Raw genomic sequence first — 22920 nt, forward strand, 5'->3', positions numbered from 1 at the left:
AGTGGGCTTTTTAACTCCTCGACAAAAATATTCATTGCAGGTTCGTTTTTTCGTTATATGGGGTCTATCATAACGAAAAATACTAATTACTGGTACTTTATAATTTCGGATCCAATTTTCAAACAAATTAGCTGAAATTAAACATTTCGAGTAGTTTGTGGGTAGATTAAATCCTCTAAAAATAATCAATATAAGTATAGTCCCGAATATGGCGAACTTTAACATTTTAGGTATTTTGAAGATATCCGATTTAGCCATAGTTCAAACTTTTCCTGACACCAGCGTTGCTTAAAATAACATTTCTACATGGATGTTGTAGTTCTGCTGCCACCTTCTTAAAATTCCGCCATGGCTGAGCTGATAGCATCGTAAGCTTCAATTTATAATTCATAGAAATTGGTTCAGTTGTTGTTTTTAATTTTGACTCCTGGCTAGAGACAGAACATTTGGAGTCGATCTAGCGATGTACGCCCGTCCGTCTGTCTGTCTTTCTGGCTGTTGTGCATTATTGTCAAACTTAGATCGTGTTCGGAGATGAGCGATAGTGGTCCACTCCTTATGGTACCTTCCCCACAAAATGTCAACATTTTCAAAGAAAATAATTTACTGCACAGAAAGAGAAAGGATAATCCGATTTTGCTCCAACATTACGAATTGTAATATTTGAATCCGTGCTCGATCAGGAGGGAAAATGGACAATATCGGTCCACTCCATCCAGTACATCCCCCACAAGGGGTCCAAATTTCGAATAGTTAAAACTCTTATAAAATGTGATGTAAGTGTCCGATTGTCTTCAAATTATGCACATCACAATATTTTTATTAACCCAAGATCTGGTGTGAAGATGGAATATGTCGGTCCACTAATTCTGGTACCTCCCCCACAAAAGGGCCAAATTTTATTTATATTTATGACGCTTATAAAACACGAAATTAACATCCGATTCCATTAAGACTTGGCACATCTCAATATTTCCATCATAACAAGATCTGTTATAAAGATGGTAGGGATCGGACCATTCCTTCCTTCTAGTACCTCCCCCACAATGGGTTCAAAGTTTTGAATAATCAAAACGACCATAAAATCCGAATTAAGCATCCAGTTCTCTTCAAATTACACACATCACAATATTTTTTTAACTTAAGGTCTGCTGTGAACATGAGATATATCGGCCCACACCTTCTGGTACCTCACCCACAAAGTGTCAACATTTTGAGTGGCCATAAAGCTCATAAAACGCAAAGTTCCGATTACATTCAGACTTGGTAAATATCAATATTTTCATCAACACAGAATCTGTTATAAAGATAGTACAGGTCGGCCCATTTCTTCTGGTATTTCCCCCACAAAGGGTTCAAGATTTTGAAAAACAAAACGCTCGAAGAAAGCGATATAAGCATCCAACTCTCTTCAAATTTCACACATCCAAATATTTTTGCTTAAGCAAGATCTGTTGTGAAGATGATTTATATCTGCCAACCCCTTCTGGTACCTCACAAAAAAGAGTTGCAATTTTCAATACTTATAGCTGTCATAACTTGTAAAACAAGTCGGCGATTGTTAAAAACTTGATATATCGAAATATTTCTCTTAACAAGAAATCTGATATGAATATGTGATTTATGGAACTTTTTGATTTCGCATAAAATTGGATTTAAAGTTTCGATTTCCTTAAAATTTTGCACATACCAATATTTTCTATCTGTATACTTTATGAAAATTGAATACTTCGGTCCGCTACATCTGAAACTCATGCATATTTCTTTTATGGTAAAGCAACAGTAGTGAGTTCAGATTTACATAGAATAATTTAATTTATACAGCCCAATTTTGGGTTAAAACATTTGATGCATATTTCGGAATTAAAAAAATACAAATTTGCCATTTGAAAAAGTTACCGTTTCAAATCAGAATCCACAAGGAATGTGAATATTAAAAGCAAGACAAAACCGTAAGTGCCCAATGCTGTTTTCCCTAAAACAAAATTAAATAAAATTTAGCTTCCAACTTTTAGTCTTTAATTTTTAAGAGTACTATTTTTGATTGCATAAGTAAACCTTTTCCACTCTTGATACCCCTCTCTCCTTTAACATATATGTATTGAAACTCCTTTGCCTTTTATCAAGCTCCCTTTAACTTATATGGGTTTATAAAAACTCCCAAACAAAATTATATATTTAAATTAAAAAAAAGAATATTTAAAAATTGTTTAATGATATTATTATGAAAAAAAAAATCTTAAAAACAAAAACAAGAAAAAAAACTACTTCATTATTAAATATGCATCAAAAAACTCAAAATTAAAATCAACGATTTATATAAATATATTTATAATAAATCATCTTTCAACTGATCTAGTTATATAAAAAAAAAACAAAATCATGCATGACATTACACCACAATTTCAAAACGAGATCTTTCCATTTTTTTCAATCAACACAAACATTTTTTACATAATTTTCATGTTACTCTGTCGTCAGTCAGTCACTCAGTCAGCCATCATCATCATCTTCATATTTATATATTTAAACATTTTTAAGATTATATATATATAACAAAAAAACGTAAATCAAGTTTTAAACCAACAACAACAAGAAAAATTCTTTGAATGTACTAACAAAACAAAATATTAAAGAAGACAAAAAGAGAAATGAAGAACAAAAAACAAATAAATACAATGTTTGTAGGATGTAATGAAAACCAAAAATAAATCGTATAAAAATTGAAATAAAAATAGAAAAAGATGAAAAAAGGCAAAAAAAAATTAAAATAAATTTCAAAAAAAAAATATTTTCATTGGAGGTTCAGCACTGGGTGAGCATATTCGAGTTTTGAAGGAAATAATAAGGATGAAAATAAAAAGTTTTGAATAACAAATTAAATAATTCGAATTTCACTCGGAATAAAAAGAACTGGAACAAGTTAAAAAGCAGTAAGCCGGGCCGAACTTTGAATACCTTCCACCATTTAGAACGAATTTGGAAATAAAATCCTTAAAAAATTCTGTTAAAATTTTAAAAATACCGAATAGAGCCGATATATTGGTGTCCATACGACGTGGTCCTACATAGGCATCGTTTGTCATAAGTCATTTCCATATTCAAATTCGAAACTTGAAATAAACGGTGAATAATGTAGCTAAAATCATCAAAATATCGTATATAGGGAGGTACCGTTATATCGGAGCTGTGCAAACACCTGGACCAACATAGACAATTTTCTGTCATAGGCTGTAGCATCAATTACGAACTTCAAATGCGACATCTCAAACAATTTCGATGGGTATTGTACCTAAACTCGTCAAAATGCCGAATATAGGGAGGTACTGGTATGTGGGGCCTATACGAAGACCTGAGCCAGCATAGACAATTTTCTGTCACAGACAGACCCATTACGAACTCTAAATACGTAATTTGAAACAATTCCGGTGAATAATGACGCTAAAATCATCAAAATACCGAATATAGGGAGGTACCATTATATGGGGGCTATACGAAGACGTGGACCTGCACAGACAATTTTCTGTCTTAGGCTGTAGTATCCATCACGAAATTCAAATACCAAATTTTAAACAATTCCGGTTAATAATGTCGCTAGAATCATCAAAATACCGAATATCGGGAAGAACCGTTATATGGAGGCTATACGAAGATGTGGACCTGCACAGACAATTTTCTGTCATAGGCTGTTGTACCTATTGCGAACTTCAAATACCAAATACCTTTACGAACTTCAAATACCGGTCAATAATGTCGCTAAAATCATAAATATACCGAATATCGGGAAGAACAGTTATATAGGGGATATACCTAAACGTGGACCTACACCACCCATTTTCAATACCAAAAGTCCTGCAGACATAATACACATTTGAGTAAAATTTTATCAACTTACTTCATTTCGTTCGGAAGCTAGAGTGATTTCCACAGACGGACGGACATCGCTTAATCGATATAGTATTTTATGCTGATCAAGAATATATATACTTTGTGGAGTCTAAAATGTATATTTCGAGGTGTTTCAAACGGAATGACAAACATAATATACCCTCCATCTACCCGCAATGCATTCGAAATTTTAAATCACACCTAATTTAATTGGAAGTCGGAGAAGAAAATATATAAAATATGCGGACTATACCAAATAAGTCGACCTACATAGAATATTTTTAAGAATACTTAAATAACCCACTGATAAACTGAAATGTAAAATTAAAGCTGATTTGGTTGGAGATTGGGTCCAAGTTGGGTCCAAATTTTAAATAACATTTTTTCATGGACACACTGACCTATAAATGTGAAATCGAAGGTGGGCTATATCGGTTCACGATATCGTATAGCCCCCATATAACGATACCGCCCGATATTCGGTATGTTGATGATTTTAGCCACATTTTTCAATGGAATTGTCTATAATTCTGCTTGTCTGATTGCAATTGCCTAACAGATCCACCATATCGTATAGCCCCCATATAAAGGTACCTCCCGATAGTCGGTATTTTGATAATTTTAGCCATATTTTTCTATGGAATTGTCTTAAAATCCACAAAAGGAGTTCGCGTTGTGAGTACATTACCACCTGGAAGAGAATTGGGTACATAGGTCCACGATATCATATATGCCCTATATACGGTTCCTCCCGATATTCGGTATTTTGATAATTTTTGCGACGTTATTCACCGGAATTCTTTCAAGTTTCGTATATTAAGTTCGAAACATTTACTACAGCCTATGACACAAATTACTTATGCAGGTCCTCGTCTTCGTATAGCCCCCATATAACGGTTTTCATTTGAGAGGTGTTTTCCGATGGAATTTTTTGAAAGTCCAAATGGTGGAGGATGTAAAAAGTTCGGACCGGCCGAACTTAGGTGCTTTTTTACTTGTCAAATAAATTTCTTTCAAGGACCAACTGACCAATAAACATGGATTTTAAAATAATTTTTTTCAAGGACCAACGGAACAATTAACGAGGATTATTAAATAACATCTTTCAAGTAAATTTTCGCCGTAAAAATACCAACTTCAAGTTATTATTAAACTAGACTTGTTTTAATTTCCTTAAACAATGCCTTGTCGTATCCCTCTACAAACACATTGACATTCATCCAATTCCGTTGTTATTCACTTTTTACAGTTTTCCATAGTTGAGATTCATTCCAACTATGACCCACCCTAATATCACACATGTTGTCACATTGTGGAGCATAAAATTACCAAGAACCAAAAGCAATGGGAAATATGTTTGGTCAGCAATTCCAAAATGCATTAACATAACTGTAAGAAGTGTGGTATACAAAAATAAACAAAAGCATTTTGTGGGAACATTTTAATAAAAAATTTTAATTTTAAGGGACAAAATCTTAAGAAACCCCATGGGACAGGCTTGATTTATAAACAATTGAATCTTTAACAATGTGTGGTTGCTCAAAATAATTGATATTCTATTTGTTTTGAAAAAACATAAAATCATATTTCCCAGACAAAAAGTCATTTCAACACAAACACACACAACCATATTTAAATCAGAAATTTCTTTCTGTTAAGGAATTTTTGGAGTGCTTTTTTAGAAAAGATGCAAAAAACTAAATAGGTATATCCATAGCTGCTTTTGGATGGAAGTCTGTCCGCTGACATTCCTCTATTGAAAATGAAATGTGTTTTTTAGCCAAGATGCATAAATAAACTTAGTATATCCATAGGCACTTATGAATGAATTTGGGCATGTTCGTCCGCTCCTATTTAGCATTCGATTGATATAAAATATGGAAAACTTGACTTAACAATGAACCCTATAGAAGTGGCCGGAAATTGGTTTAGATTTTCTAATATTTATGATCTGCAATACCATTTCAATGGTGGAAGAAAGTAGTCCTGTGTAAAATCAAGAAAACCTTTTCAGATGCAAGCCAAATCAGTCTGTAGCAACGTCTGCTAAGTATAGATACCATTGTAAGCGGAACTTCCACCTAAGTTAAATTGAATTCGTCTGTAAATCCACACACGTATAAACATTAGAGGCCGTTTATATTTGTAATTCTCCAAGGCCAACATCTGGAGGATACATTGTTCTTCTTTTAAGCAAACGTTAAATTTAAACATAGGTTTAATGCCTCAAAATATCGATGAAAATTTCAATTTGAATCGTTTCGGATATAGATATTTCTCTAGATTCCTAATTTGGGCACCAGCAAAATCTTAATTTGCTTCACAAGCTGAAAATGCCTATAGCTCCACAATGCCACACAAATAATGTACATTGATTAGACGATGAAAGCTTTGATGTTGACTTCCTACTACCCGAGAAGAAATTGCCACAACAAAATAACACACACACTATATAGCTATAACAATTGAATGTTGTCTATGTTCTACAAATAAAAATCTAGTAATTTTAAATTTAACGACATAATTCTATTAACATCTTACCCTTGAATTTTCCCGCCTTTTTCACGTACAAATTTCTCAAATGATAGCTTTCATCAGATGGTGGACAGTTATGACACTTAACGTTATTTTTATAAATGACACTTGAAATGTTTTCTTCTTCTTCTTAACTTCAATATATATTGATGACACTGTAAACTGTTATGTTATTTTCTTTTGTGGGCACACTTTGAATGTCCTTTTTCCAGCAAGAAAAATTTGGTGAATGAACGAAAAATCTGAAATTGAATTTCCAAGTAAACGTTATTGGTGCTGTATGGTTAAGATTATTAAGTGTTGAGTACTTGATTCATTTGCTATGGTTACTTGAAGGCAAATTAATGTCTTTTAGTTAGTCGACTCGTGGCGCAAACATTTTGGGCACTTAGCAAAGTACGGTGGGGGAAATTTTGTATAGGACGTGGGGGAATAAGGCTGCAAATACATAAAAAGCTTGAAGTCATGGCTAGGCATATTAATGCCAAATTATAATGAAAAACGACGGCAGGATTTTAGTGCGGCTCTGTAATTCCTTTGTGAAATGTCACAAAATAGGCCGTGCCATGACTTCAAGCTTCTTATGTACTTAGCCCTTAAAAATGTTTTTTGGAATGAAGAATTAAGACAATGCAGTAAAATACAGAACCGGTAAATTGGTACGATCTAGATGGTCAATTGACCGGTTCCAAACCTGAAAAAAAAATTCAACAAATTTGCCTTGTAATGCGTGCTGCGTCGCATGTGGCTCCGTTTTGTTGAAATCGCATGTCATACAAGTCAAACTCTTGCATTTTGGGCAAAAAAATGTGAATATCATCTCACAGTAGCGCACACCATTTACAGTTACATTACGATTGACAGCATCTTTCCAGTAGTACAGTTTAATGATGCCTCCATGGTAGAAGAATTCAGCGCTGGAGAACATTGAAATGTCATAAAATTTTAAATGTTCTTTCAAATATAAGAAGATTTTATGTTTTTTTTTTATACGACGTAAAATTGAGGTTATTATAATTCGCGTTTTTCAACAATTTTTACAAATTTTAATAATTTTTCATTCAACGTTTGCAATTCCAAAATTGATTTGACAGTTCATTGTCCCAGAAGCTGTGTCGATGCGTCTACCTATATTCTTCTACCATGGATGCCTCCCATGGTAGATGAACACATATGCTTATGAACATTGCTTAAGAACATTGATACAAAAATAAGTAGATTTTTATATGTTTTCTTATACGAAGCCAATCGGAGGTTATTATGATATGAATTTTTTAAGAGGTTTTACAAATTTCAATAGTTTTTCATTCACAATTTTTAATTCCAAAATTGGTTTGACAGTTCATTGTCCCATGGATGCCACCAGCCTATAAAGCTGCTATCAGACGATAAAGATAAGGGTATATAAGCAGCTTGGCATCATGGGTAGGCATATTAATATAAAATTATAAAAGGAAACGACGGCAGAATTTGAGTGAGGCTCTGTCATCCCTTTATTATGTGCCATGCGAAGACTTCAAGCTGTTTATGTACTCTTATCTCACGATGTGCGCAACTTCTAAACATGGAAAATTAGACACTACATATGTAAAAGTCATGGTAAAATTACTATATTTAATCCATCTCTGGAGTTTCTGGACTTTTCTTTGTTCATTTATTATTTGTCAAAAGAAAACAGTTTCCCATCTCTGATGTGTGTGTATACAATAAATTGGTAAATATAAATTTTGACAATAAGATGTTGTCAAATGAATAATTTTGAAAAAAATTGTAAACATAGGATTGCATGCCTTTACCTTCTTAATTCTACCATGGGAAAATCCCTTATCGTCTGATAACAGCTTAAACCATGCCAAAGAGTGTCTTTCTGGATGCATTTGCAATTCACTTTCAATTTGAAAATTCTGCTTTTTTACGTACCCATTGAGCTGCTGAAATCAGTTAAAAAAGAAAATCGGTTATCGTAGTAAAACTATTTTTCATTCTTTCGATTTTTAAACAGACCCATTTTTTCGAAAAATTGTAATTTTTTTAAGTGGGAAATGTTAAATTTCTTTGATTCATGAACGAACGGAACACAGCTAATGTTTTGTATCCCAATGTCATCTAACGGCAATTATATTACATTTACCATTTAATTTTGTCCTCTAGTAACAACTGGCAACATTAATATGTTTCCTCTTTAAGTGTAACTATGCATGCCCAGATGGCGCTGTGCGAAAATAAAACAAAACATTTGCTTTTGCTATTATGAAAAAGTTCAGTATTTATTTAAGATTTTTTCTATAAAATTTTGTTCTTTAAAAAACACATTATTTTGTTTATTAATTTTTTATCTCTTTTTTTCAATAAAACACTGAATTATTTGTCAGATTTCAATATATTTATGTATATATTTTTATTATTGTTATATAAATTATTTGCTTGTGTTATTGATTATAAACTAATTTGGTTTTATTATAAAAAAATTATGATCTTACACATTGTTGTTGGAGTTGTATTTTTTAGTTTGGGGGGTTTTCAGTTAATAATTTATTGTTTTCCTTGTCGTGAAAGGTCTACGGGGAGGGAGAGATTTTTTTTTATTTAAATACATTTTATTATGTACATTAATTGAGTATTTGTTGGTAGTTGGCCATTGGGAAGTGACATGTGTCAAATGTCACAATAGTTTTTCATCTATTTCACATATGTTTTTTACATTTTATACATTAGGATGGCAAAATAATACCGGTAGTCGCATCAGCACAGCAGCTGGTACAATGAACCGTCAAAATTTTATTTCGGAATTCAAAATTTTGAAAAAAAAAATCTTTTTTATTAATAACATTTGTGGAAACACCACACAAAAGCATTCTCTAAGCCTCAACGAATTAGAAAATATAAAAAAAAATAAATTTATTTTTGAAGTAATTTTTCCATTTTTTGACATATCAATGTTCACAGGTGCCAATATACCTACTTTGAGAATTAATCAACATACGTCACTTTACCGTTATGAAAGGTTAAAATGTAGTCATAAATAATGTACTCCATCATTATTATCTTGACGTAAAATGTATAAAAATCATGGTAGAAGAATACAGGCAGTCGCATCGACACATCTGCTGGGATAATGGATTGTCAAACCGATTTTGGAATTGAAAATTATCAATAAAAATTATTGAACTTTGTAAAATCTTTTAAAAAATGCATATCATAATAACTTCCGATTAGCTTCGTAGCAGAAGACATGTAAAAATCTACTTATTTTTGGGAAATATCAATGTTCCCAAGCGTTGATGCATCTACCTTTATCTTCTACAATGCAATAAAATGATAAATCAATTTCCCAGTGAAAACGTGGCATTAGGGATCATATGTGTTAAGCCGTATTTACACCGAACGCGTTATATAAATTGACAATTCCCTTGAATTTATTTCAAATAAAGTACGAGTATTTGTAAATCACGTAATATTAATTTTCACAAACATTTTTTGTTAGAATTCCGGAGAATGAAGCCACATATGTATATTCATATAGAAAATGTCACTCTTATTGGCCATTGGGTTTTTTCTTGTTATATTTTCAAATAGTAGTCTATTTATGGGGTACTTTAATTTTATTACAAACTTGTTTTTTTTGGCATATTTATATTATTATTATTTTGGTATAAAAAATTGATTTCAATCTTAACATTTATGTTATCAGTTCCATAGTTTGAATATATTTATATATGAATGTATGTTTTGTTATTTTTAGTATTTTTATAGGCATAATTATTTTTATGTGTTGTATATATATATGAAAGATGATTTTATGGTAGTGAATAGGTTATAGGTTATAAATTACAATATGTTTTTTTGAATTTTTATTCTTTATAAAATGAAAGTGACAATTTTGAATGTGATTGGTGAATGGGAAATCCTTGCAATTATTTAATACAATTTTTAATATTGACAATGGAATTTATGTTGCCGGATGTTATTGATGATTGTGACAAATAATTAGATTAAACTAGGTTTGGTATAAAATTTAAATTTATTAAAACTATATTTTGTTGGTTAGTTTTTTTAGATGTAATTATAAAAAGGAAATGTTTGCTGAAATGAAAACGCAAAAAAAAATATTTTCTAATATGTTCCTTAATATCATGTTTACATGGGGTTTCTGCTGGAAGTGCATTCATTTGGGTGATTTACAATGGAAATGACAAACTAAATCCAATGCACGTTTAAATTGTTGAAAAATACATATCTTTACAACCTCCGATTTGCGTCGTATAAGAAAACATATAAATATCTTCTTATTTTTGACAAAAAACTTTAAAATTTTTGACATATTAATGTTCCCAAGCGTTGTTGCATCTACCTATATTCTTCTACCATGGGTAGTCGCATCGACACAGCTGCTGGAACAATGAACTGTCAAACCGGTTTTGGAAATTTGACAGTTCACTGTCCCAGCAGCTATGTCGACGCGTCTATCTATATTCTTCTACCATGACATATACCATGCGTGAAATGTCACCTGGTAAAACCAGCTGATCTTCACGAATTCTGCATTTACAAAAGACAACACAATTAATACCACGTTCTCATTAGAAATTAAATCGAAGGTATCTCTCTCAAAACTGCATACTCGAATTAACGCGTTCATACGGCGTCATTTGTAATTCATAGAAACATAAAGGTAATGCCACTTTTTTATTATTGTCAAATTATCAGGAAAAGCGACGCCAGGTTTCGGGTGCAATTTTGACATACGTTTATGGTAATGTCAACAAAAAAGCCATGCTAAGATGCCCGGCTGCTTATGGTATCATCACCAATCCAATCAAATAAGCGTTTTATGTATTCTCACCTTTACAGTACGTTTATATATAAATGGTTTAACACACTGGATTTGGATTAAAATTGTCATATCCATTACTTATATTTCAAGTAAATCAAGTAAGTGAAACCTAAAAATCTACCGTAAAACGGCATTATTTGTATTGAACTTTTTTTATAATAAATGATGTATTATCAGAAAACTGTGTAAGTTAGTCTTAAAAAAATCCAAACCAGCTATTCTTATGTCATTTCCGATAGGCTAATAATAGGTTTAGAGTGTACTAGATTTAGATAATAGTAGAAATTTAAATTGTCAGTTCCACTATCTAAATTCAAATTATCGTGTGAAGTGTAAACATGTTATAATGTAGTCTGAGAAAATACTTTTGCGTTTTCACTCATTTGCCTTATGCTATGTTTACATTGAAGCCATTCACCATGAAAATTCACCGTAAATGCCTTCCATGTAAACCTGACATTAGAAAATGATTATAATTTGTTTCTTATTACATTTCCGTTATTTTTTCTCTTTATAAAATATATGTTTACTTTATAATTTAAATATTAGTCCTTCATATTTATTATTATTATTATTTTTAAATTGTTCTAAGACATTGTTATTTGTTAGTTTAGCTTAAATAATTATTCTTACTATAGTTTTAACTTTGATTATATGCAAAAAATATTGTTTTGTTTCTTCGGTAATTGAGAGCAATTTGTTATTGTTTATTCTAGCAAATATTTTTTGTTTATAAACCAATATGGCTTTTCTGTTTGGATGAATTTTGAATTATTATTGCAAGTAGTTTGAGGTTTTATGATTTATTATTATTTTGGGGAATTTAAAATTTATATTGCAATTTTGAGGTTTTTTTATTTCATTAAAGAAAACTAGGAAAAATTGTGAAAAACGTAAATACAAAAATTAAATGATTATAAATATTAAATAAAAGGAATAATAACATTACGAAAGAAAGCGCATAATTAAAATTGTATTGAAAATAGATATTAAAGAAATTAAACATCAGGGGTTTCTCTTGAAGTTTGAACTTCCACGATACTATTAAAAGGCGTTCCAAACAGCTGTTCTCAAAAATTTGTCAACTTTTTAATCATTCGTTTTTCTGTTGTTCATATGTAAACATGCTTATAGTATCGTTTCATTCCTAGGGACATTCCTAGGGTTTACGTTGAAACCTTTTACTGTGACAATTGACAAATCGTGATAATGTTGTGTCGAATTTATCGAGTTTATTTAATTATCACAAAGGTGTTCAATGTAAACGTGTCCCTTGTCATGTAACGAAACTTTAAACATCCTTACGGTGGAAATACATAAAGCGCATATTTGGCTGGCTTAAGTCTTCGGCTGGCTTCTTCGTAGATGAAAAAAGGAGTTTAAGGTTGACTTAGATCGATTTGGGCCCTAGGCTCCTTTGTTCATTTCCATCATTGCCATCCCCACCTTTAAGGTGCAAGTGCATAAAATGCTAGAGGTCATGGCTAATGTCAAATTATAATGGAAAACGACGGCAGGATTTTAGTGCGGCTCTGAAAAGTCACAAATTGTGCCTAGCCCATGGTAGAAGAATATATATAGACGCGTCGACACAGCTGCTGGGACAATGAACTGTCAAACCAATTTGGAATTGAAAATGTTGAATGAAAAATTATTTAAATTTGTAAAAATTGTTGAAAACGCGAATTATAATAGCCTGCGAATGACGTAGTATAAGAAAACATATAAAAATCTACTTATATTTGAAAAAACATTTCAATTTTTTTTGACTTATTAATACTCTCAAGCGTTGATGCATCTACCTGTATTCTTCTGCCATGGCATAGCCATGACTTCAAGCTTCTTATGTATTCGCACCATTAAGGGGATACTGGCTTAAGTCACCGGCTGGCTTCTTTGTAGGGGAACAAAGGAGGTTTAGGTTGACTTAGTTCGATTTTGGGCCCACACTCCTTTGTTCCATAGGCGAAGAGAAAAAGAGGATTTCTATTTTATTTAAGACGCATTGAATTTTGTTAAAATCATGGTAGAATTAAGAAGGTAAAGTCATGTAATCATATGTTTACAATTTTTTCACAATTATGTATTTGACAACATATCATTGCCAAATGTATAAATCCATTGCATATACAGAAACGCGGGGTGGGAACCTGTTCTTTATTATTCAGTGAAATTTGACAAGGTAAGTTACATAAATGCAGAGATGGATAGTCTTATTTGAAATGACTTTACCTTCTTAATTTTACCATGGGCAAAATTAAAAAAGATAAAGTAATTTCAAATAAGCATACCCATCTCTGTATTTTCTGTTATTTACTTTGCCAAAATTCACTGCACAGAAAACAGGATCCCTGACAGGAGACTGACTGCTTTTGGCAACAATTTGACAATAAACTTAGTAGTTTTTGCCCTATCGGGATTTGAATCACTTTGATTTCAAATAACAATTATGTCCTTTGACAGAAAACTTAGTTGTCAGATGGGCTTGCTAGCAGTAAACATACGATTTCACGACTTTACCTTCTTAATTCTACCACGTTTAAACCTAAAAGTCATCAAACAAACAAAAAGTCGACCACAACAAAAGAAACTACAAACCAAAAAGTAAATAAAACAAAAGTTTGTAATTTTTTTTTCAAATCATTTGAATATAAATATTATATTTTTTATATTGGGGGATTGTTTTCTTTGTGTTTTATTTTTATATATAATTATAATTACCGATTTAAACTAAAGGGAAGGGGGTTAACTAACTAGTATGTGGTTAATGTTCTTGTGTTCTATTTTTTGTTTTAGTAAAGAATTAATTATAATTATTTGTTTATTTTTTTAATATTAGTAAAGTAGTGATGGCTTTTTAATACAAAAAAATTGAAAAGAAAAAAAATGAAACACAAGAAGACTAAAAATACAAATCTAAAAATAATAATTATTATTAAACAGTATTGTTATATAATTTCTTTTATAAACATAATTACTACATAATGCACTTAAATGAAATGTTTGTAATTTGTTTTGTTTATAACACAAGTATGGGGAAATCAAATAATTAAAAATATCAGTTCGGAATCAAAGTATAAAAGCCCTTTGGTTCAGAACTGCCTGTGAATTTTAATTATTGGTTTGTTTCCTTTGCCCTTTGTGTTATAAAAAAAATTAACCTAACAAATCCTACCAAATTATATAGAATTTTTGTGTTGTTATTATTTCTTACTACAATTTTGTGTTTTCAAACTTAACCAAATTTTTTTTCAAAAATAAAAACAAATCTATATAATTTTTTTTAAGAAAATAATACTTTTGGCATAGCAAAATAAATTACTAATTAAATTTGTTTTGTAAATAATATTTTAATAATAATGATTTCTTTAAGTTATATGTTAATGTTCCATAACATGACACAGCAATGAAAGTGATATAATTCTTTTTCGAAATTATAATAAAATAAACTAAATGTTTACAACTTAACAAAATAATTCATTTTTTTTTATTTTATAAAACATAAATTTTTGATTATATCTTTAAAGTTTTTCCAAAAAACATAGGTTCAGAACGTAACATAAATTATTTTAAAAATTAAAACAAAAAATTAAATTATTTTTAAATTTAAAAATAATAATATATTACATAGTGCGTTGATGCGTAAAACAATAAAAATAGAAAATTAATGATCTAAAAATAATAACTACAAAATAAAATGTGTTATTTTAATGTTGCAATTTTATAGTCGAAAGTCAAAGTGAAGAGAAAAACGAATGCAAATTTTATATTTGCGGAGAAAAAAGCAGCATAACGAGATTGAAGGATACGTCTATATCGTAGCTTTATGTCCCTACATCAAAGACAGTTACCAAAATCGATTCGTTAATAGTCGATCTAAACATCCCTATACCAAAGCTGGATTTAATTCAGTTCAGACGCGGATATAAGAACTTGATTTATGAAGCCAAAAGTAGTTAAATTACATTTTTTTACGTTTTACATCGCAAGACAGCTGGAATACAAATCAGCTGATCGGACTTGAACTTTTAATGAGCAATTTTTTGCAACTGAATTTTAAAAAGTTTCAGCGGTAAAACTTTTAAGTCGAAACTCTCAATTCCTTCCCTTTTTTAGGCTTTCAAGCAAATATTTGGGAGAGCATAAGCCATAAACAACCTACAGTCGAAGCCCAAAATGATTACACTTATCAAAATTTGCCAAGCTACAAGAACGTCAGATGGATTTGTTTTCTCTCTCATTTAAAATTCCCTTTCTCTTCACTTTGCTTTCAAGTTGTTTAGTAGTATTTTTACTTTTTAATTGTACACATAAAATATAAAAAAATAATATATTTTTTCTACCTTTTCTGTATAATGAGGGATTTTCTTGCCTTTTTTCTCTTATACCTTCATAATTTATATTTTTGTTTTTTTTTTTGGATTTATCTTCTTAAAATTTTATGAAAATTGTTAAGTTTTGTTTTTGTTTTCTATCATTTATGCAGCAGTCTTCTCTAGTTATGGTTTTTTTTTCTTTTTTTTTAATAAAAAATTGTTTTAAGGAGCTCCATATGGGTGTAACCTCTCTATACTCATTGTCGTACCTTAATTGTCACAATTCATATGCGCACAGCTAAACAAAAGGAAAAAATCAGACTCTCTTTGTTCCCGTTTCTTTTAGAGCCTATTTCATTGATTGCTCTGTAGACGCCTTCGCTTCATTCGAAGCCATTCGTCCTATGAAGCTTTGGCAAATTGTATTACCGAACTGTGGCGCATAACTTTTTGATCCATTTCTTTTGCACTGCCTGCCGCCGCTTCCAGATCACTAGCATCGCCGGCACAGTCATTCATATAGAGTTTACGTTTTCTCAATGGCAAATCCCGTTCGGCCATTAACATATCACTTTCGGGTGATGATGAACGTTCGGGCGAGTCGACCGAGGTATGCAAGGGGGCAATGGCGGCTTCCACTTGCCTCAGGAGAATGTCATTATTGCGTAGAGAAGATCTGGAAGAAAAAAGAAGATATGTTAATATGGAAAAGAAAAGTATCGATTTATGTTAGGATTCTAAAATTGCAAAAAAAAAACAATTTTTGGACCCTATTATAAAATAGGTGATCACTTTCTAGCTTATACATATCTTTCAGTATCTTTGTATCCCTTGAAGGAAATTGATCTATACATCCCTGCATCAAACGAGGTAAAAATATTTTGTTTGGCATATTTGCATTTTAAGTTATTAATAGATTTCAAGACATTGGTATACCTTTGATAGGTAATAGACTCCTTGACTCTTGTCGTCAGTTAAGAATCCAGACATCAGAAGACTGATTCCCGTTAATGACAAAATTAACGACTCTTAAGGTGGGAATACATAAAGCGCTTATCTGGCTGGCTTCTTCGGAAATGAACAAAGAAGCCTAGGGTCAAAATCGAACTAAGTCAACCTAAAACTCCTTTGTTCATATGAGAAGCCATCCGATGACTTAAACCAGCCAAATATGCGCTTTATATATTTCCACCCTTATAAGCTTGCGTCGAAATTAAGGTAGTCGCATTTGAGAAAGACGCCAGGAATTTAGTGCGACTCTGTAATCCTTTTATGAAATGTCACAAAAAATGCCTGACTTCAAGCTTCTTATGTACTTAAGGTGTAAGTAAGCTTGAAGTCATGGTAAAGGCTAAATGTCGATAGGTGGTATGATCTACTTGAAATAAATTCTTTTCTTACAGGAGCTCTACTAAATATGCTTATTGGTGTAGGGTACCATACAGTCGACCTCGCTTAAAATTTGACTTTTCCTTATTAATTTACATTTAAAATTTTGCAGTTAGAGTGTTTTGTCAGTAAAAACAACAAAATTCTACTAATTCAATCTTTATATTAGTTTAAAAACTATTTAGACATCTCTACACCAAAGCAGTTGGAAATCAATTATTTAGAATATATTTATTACCGTTATTATTTTGTCTATTATATAAATACAAAAACCGATCTTTATATCCCTAATTGAAAGTCGATCTAGACATCCATGTTTAAAGCAGGTGAAAAATGAATTATTTGACGCCGCGAAAGATTAGTTCGTCTATAAATGATAACGACATCGGTGTTCTCACATTGTCTGAAAAATTCCGCTAGTTGGATTATCTGTAACGGCTTTTTGGGCATAAACGATCTTCATCCATAAAAATCATTCAAACCCGCATCTTTATGTCTCTAGTAGAAAGTCGATCTATGTAACCCTACATTATTATCAATTATTTGACCAATTTTGAATTTGAAGGCGGTCTGTAGACAATTTATCAAGCGATGATATTTCTATAGACCTTCGAGGTAAATTCATATGAATACTTACTCAAATTTGGGTACTGGAGCATAGCCCTTGGCCAAACCCTGCCTCGACAATTCGTTACGCTTGTAGTGCTCAATGAGATCTGTAGCGTCCTGATTAGCATCGCTGTAATGTTCTATTAGCGGGGCTATCAGACTTTGATGTATGCTGGGCGGTAAATGGGGTTGTTGGTGATGATGTGCCGCCTGTAGCTCAGGGTACAACATGTTGTGATGATGATTATTCGATTTTTGTTGGGGACGACGTAACTGCATTATTTGTATGGCCGCCTGGACATCATCTTCATTGCGACTAACAAGTGTAGCAGCTTCTAGGAGGGCAGGATTAATAGTGGGTTGCTGGTGGTGCTGCTGCGATTGATGGTGTTGCTGTTGTTGTTCATAGAGGGCTGGTGACTGCTGCTGCTGATGATGATGTTGGTGAGGATCTGGAGAGTTGGGGCTCATATAATGATGATATTGTTGTTGCTGCTGTTGATGTGGAGGTGGCGAAGAAGAACTTTGGTAATGATAGCCCATATTTTGTTCCATGTGTTGGGTCGTGGGCTGAGAGTGCTGCTGCTGCTGCTGCTGCTGGCCAACACTTAGATCTGTGGGCATTTCATCGGCCATGGCAAAGTTGGCTCCTTGATGACTCATATCCACTAATGTGGCTGCGGCCAATTGTCTTGTACACTGTGATGTGGGTATGGAACCGCTGGCCACCCCACTATCCCTGCTGTGATGATCAGTTTCCATGCTTAGCGACAGGGTGGGAGAGGCCACGGAGGATGTTGGCGAACCGGCTGATAACCTTGAAGTATATGTTGATGAGGGTGACATTGAGGATGATGGTGATCCCGGCGATGCTGGACTCAAGGGTCCCGAAGTACTGATGGAACGTGATTTTTCTTGTCGTGGTTTTCTCGACTTTGTAAGGCTCGATGAGGTACTGGTACCTATGCTGGAGCTGGGTGATTGCGGTGAGCTTGGTCCGGATAAGGTTTCAACTCCCGATGTTGTGGACACCGAAGAGGAGGGTGAAGTGTTGGCTAAAACACTACCAGACTCTGCAGGATTTCCATTTGCTGCCGCTCCCTCTTCGTCCTCATCGGCCATTTCATTGGCATGACCCTTAATGTGAGCCTCCATTTCTTTTTTACTCTTGAAAGTCTCGTCACATATCGTGCATTTATAGCACTTGGAACCATAATGCTGGACCTTGTGTAACTTGAGTACATGATTGTAACCAAAGTCACGGAAGCAGATGTCGCAGTGGTAGGGCTTTTCTCCGGTATGGGTACGCGAGTGGACCTTTAGCTGTTTGGAGCAGGTGAAGCCTTTGCCACAACCTTCCACGGGACATTTATAGGGTTTTTCACCGGTATGCGTGCGCATGTGTATGACTAATTGACCCGACTGGATGAAGGTCTTTTCACACACCGAACATTTGTGGGGCCTCTCGCCCGTATGGATACGCATGTGACGATGCAGTTTTCCCGAATGTTCGAATGCCCGACCACAGACATCACACTTGTAGGGTCGCTCTTTGGTATGTATGCGCCGATGGACCTGGAGGTTTTCCTTGACGCTGAAAAGTTTGTGACAAAATTCACATTCGAAGGGTCTTTCGCCAGTATGTGTGCGATAATGACGAATCTGAAAATGAGAGGGAGAGCGGGTATTAATTACGGCTGTAGTATTGCAAAGATCTGCGAATAACTTACCAGTCTTGCGGGTACAGCAAATGTCTTCTGGCAGACATTACATTGATAGGGATCGCCACCATTTGAGGCAGCATTGGCATTGGGTTTGATGGGTGGTGTTTTGGGTAGGCCGGTTTCATTCAGCTCAAAGCCATTGATCATGGAGGCCGGTGTGGTTGTACCCGACACTGCAGCACCACCATTTATTAGACTCAACTCCCCATTTTTTATATGCGACTTGGTGTGGGAGGTATGGGCCGATTTGCTGCCAAATGTCATGCCACATTGTTCACATTTGAATTGTGGCTTATTGGGATTTGTTTTCCGGCCCACCACTGTCGTTGAAGATGTGACGGCCGGTGACGAGGCTGTTGTACTGCTGCTTACATTTTGCAGCGTTGCAGGTGATGTAGAATTGTTAAGGGAAGCAGGTTGTTGTTGTTGTTGGAGGTGATGATTGTTTGCTGTTGTTGTTGTTGAATATAGTGAAATACCCGGTGGTAATAATTCTGATTTGATATTTGTTAAATATTGTTGTTGTTGCTGCTGGTGGTGTTGCAGAAGTTGGTGTGATTGTGAGTGATTGTTGTTAATACTTGAATTGCCATTATTTTGCGACATTTGTTGTTGCATGTTTATGGCCACATTATTTAGGCCATATGCGTTAATGGATTGTTGTTGTTGTTGGTGATGCTGTTGTTGGAGCTGATGTTGCTGCTGCTGTGTTAAATGTTGCATTGGCATTGCATGTGACAATGGACCGCATAATTGCGTCTGACTAGGTTGTTCCGATTTTATAATCAGTGGCGTCGATTGGTAATAAACCATCGTGCTGTTTTGTGATTCTGAAAGTAAGAAAATATAAGGAGAATTGAAATTAATGACAATTTGAAATAAGTTAAGGATTTAATTTGAAAACATGGACAAGTAAACAAAAAAATAAAATTATAAAACGGAGCGGAATCTTGTTTGGAGTGGAATATTATTTGGCGGATAGACATTTAAAATATTTTTTTGTGGATCTGAAAATATTCGAACATATTTGCATTTAAAGTTATTTACAAAAGTCTAGAAGCAGAAGCTTAAATCCCCTAGTGATTTAGTGGACCAAGTTAGAGGAGTATATAAGGTTGTTGCAGGAATCTAGATTCATCGATAACAGCCATAAGCGATCGATTTTCCAAATAAAATATGAAGCTTTCGAACTCGCAGACCCAAGTTTAATGTTTTTTAAAACCATACGTCTAGACCAACTGCGGTATTAAAATTTATATTTTTATATTTTTAATTTGGAAAGTATTGAAAATGAGCTTGAACTTTAGCATAAATATTGAAATGAAGAAAAGGAAAATAACCTAGATTCGATAGTTGCTTGTAAGAAAATCAGATTTTTTATCCAAAGATAAGAGAGGCATTCCTTAGACCCACCCATTATAAATTTTATTTTCTACCTCTTTTATTTATTAATTTATTTGTATTTATTTTATTTTGAAATTTATTTATTTTATTTTGAAATTTATTTATTCATTTTATTTTGAAATTTAACAAGTAAGCAAAGGCTACAGTCGAGCGGGGCCGACCGTTGAATACCCTAGAAACGATACAGTTTATATAGGCCAGATACTTGAAAGTATTCCGCAAGATATTGTGACAAATAATAAAAGAAAACCATCAGGTTTCGTTCTCTAATTTTGGAATAATAGCAACTTTAACTAATTTGCTCATTTCCAATCTATTGGTAGATGTTGCACGTAAATGGTCTTCCTAGATCTGGAACCAATATTTCCCAAAGACCTATAATCTCTCAGAAGTGGCAAAAGATTAATATTTATTATTGGTTTTTGACTGAACGAAATCAGCGTTAACGAAATAGTCAGAAGTGCGTCTTTCCTGTATTTGTGAATTCTCCAAAAAGTCACTGGAATGGACATTTTCGTATTTTGTCTATAAAAGTTGGCAAACTATTTCACTCATTGAATATTTTTGGATGACCATCCAAAACGGCTTGGCTTTTGTAATGTCCGGTAACTCCCATTCAAATGTGCGTGAGGATCGGGCGATAATTACGACCTGCAGACAATAGGTGTGTCCGGTTACCCTAAAATTTGTAACAATTGTTACAAATTGTTACTGAAAGTCGTCTGTTAACCCGAAAGTTCCGCAAAAGAGAGCGGTTGGAGAGAGAAATTTTGACAGTTCTTTCAGTGAGAGTTTGCAAATTCTTGCTGGACAAATTTCTTCTTGCAATCACTTGCAACTCTTCTTCTTCTCATTCATCGACATTCAATCAGATGTTTTCTATTGTTTATTTATTTCTTTTTGTGATTTTAATTCGAAAATATCTTTTTGGAATTAACAAGACTAATTGTTTTTGGAGAACAACTTTACAAAATGTGAAAAACATAAATATTAATATGTAATAATAAAAAATAAAATACTATTTCCAACATTTTTAGACAAATGCCACCAGCAACAGGTTTAAAGGATTCCGCGGAACATATCAAATCTATCTTCCTTTTATTGCTCATATTTTTATTTTATTGTCAATTTCTTTTTTATTTATAAAAAAACTTGTGAAATTGGTGGTGGTTCCTTTCGTTTAATTCTTTTAATGGGGGACAAATTGATTTGTTTTGACAAAACAGCTGATTAGTTGCAAGCTTCTGCAGGAATACCGTCTGTTTACTTTTCGCATTTTCCTTGCAAAAGAGAATAAAACTACCTTACTCTCTCAGAAAGATGTTGCTGGACAATTCCTGCAGGAAAAGTAACCAGACACACCTAATTTTGCAGTTTTTTGGTCCATTTCAACCCCTAAATATATGGCGATCATCTCCAAAAAGAGTAGGCTTCTATTCTGACCCTCATCTTATCCCCATGCAAAATTTCGTAAGGATCGGGCCATAAATGCGATCTGTATATGATATCCTGATATCCTAACTACTTAGTTTTGTTAGCTGTAGAAATATTACCAAATGTTTAATTCAAAATGAAAATATGACAAAATTGAAAAAATATGAGAAAATATTACAAAATCAATATTTTCATCTATAGAGAGATATTTTTATGCGATTTTTTTAGACGTTTTTTCTTTCCTGCCAAGAGGCCATTCTGAATTAATGAGAACTGTCGAAATCAATTCAGTCGTTCTCGACATATAAGAGATCTTTCAAGCATATCCTCTTTGATAGACATATATATCGCACATATTTTGCTATATATCCGATTTGTTGGATGTTAACATCAATGTAAAGATCAGAAGTAGCCTTGTCATGGCTTTGTGATTTAGACGGGATTTCAAATATTTGCGGTTTAATGAAAAATTTTGAATTGTTTTCAACACAAAAGATATGGTCTATTTTACCCGCTAAATATTATCCGATGACCACCCAAATTGGTTGGCTTCTTCCCTGCCCTAAATTCTAGCTACATGCGAAATTCCGCGTCGATTGGTCTATAATTGTGACCTGTATAGCTACTGCAAAATCCGACATTTTTTCAGTATTTGGTCCATTTCAACCCCTAAACATTTGGCGATCATCTCCAAAAGAAATAGGCTTCTATTCTGACCCTAGCCCCACCCCCATTCTAAATTTCGTGAAGATCGGACCATAATTGCGACCTGTAGAGTGATTACAAA

At 33.1% G+C, this 22920-nt stretch overlaps 2 protein-coding genes across 3 annotated transcripts in view; both read right to left on the reverse strand.

Annotated features, from left to right (window-relative positions):
• LOC101897657 (ATP-dependent RNA helicase vasa) overlaps positions 1-6606 on the reverse strand; it is a 73529-nt gene extending 66923 nt beyond the window's left edge. Inside the window, exon 1 of the mRNA XM_059130074.1 lies at positions 6430-6606. The gene's annotated coding sequence lies outside the window, so the exon portion shown is untranslated. The remainder of the gene's footprint in view (positions 1-6429) is intronic.
• Positions 6607-8784: 2178 nt separating this feature from the next.
• The window catches only part of LOC101897485 (Krueppel homolog 1), an 88445-nt gene continuing 74309 nt past the window's right edge, over positions 8785-22920 (reverse strand). For both annotated transcript variants that reach the window (XM_059130265.1, XM_059130264.1), the window contains 3 exons: positions 19302-20125; positions 17600-19233; positions 8785-16249 (listed from right to left, as the gene is read on the reverse strand). In XM_059130265.1, the coding sequence (XP_058986248.1) occupies positions 15976-16249; positions 17600-19233; positions 19302-20108 (2715 nt within the window). In that variant the 5' untranslated portion in view covers positions 20109-20125 and the 3' untranslated portion in view covers positions 8785-15975. The remainder of the gene's footprint in view (positions 16250-17599; positions 19234-19301; positions 20126-22920) is intronic.

Source organism: Musca domestica, unplaced genomic scaffold (assembly GCF_030504385.1).
Source record: "Musca domestica strain aabys unplaced genomic scaffold, Musca_domestica.polishedcontigs.V.1.1 7, whole genome shotgun sequence".
In the NCBI taxonomy this organism is placed as follows: domain Eukaryota; kingdom Metazoa; phylum Arthropoda; class Insecta; order Diptera; family Muscidae; genus Musca; species Musca domestica.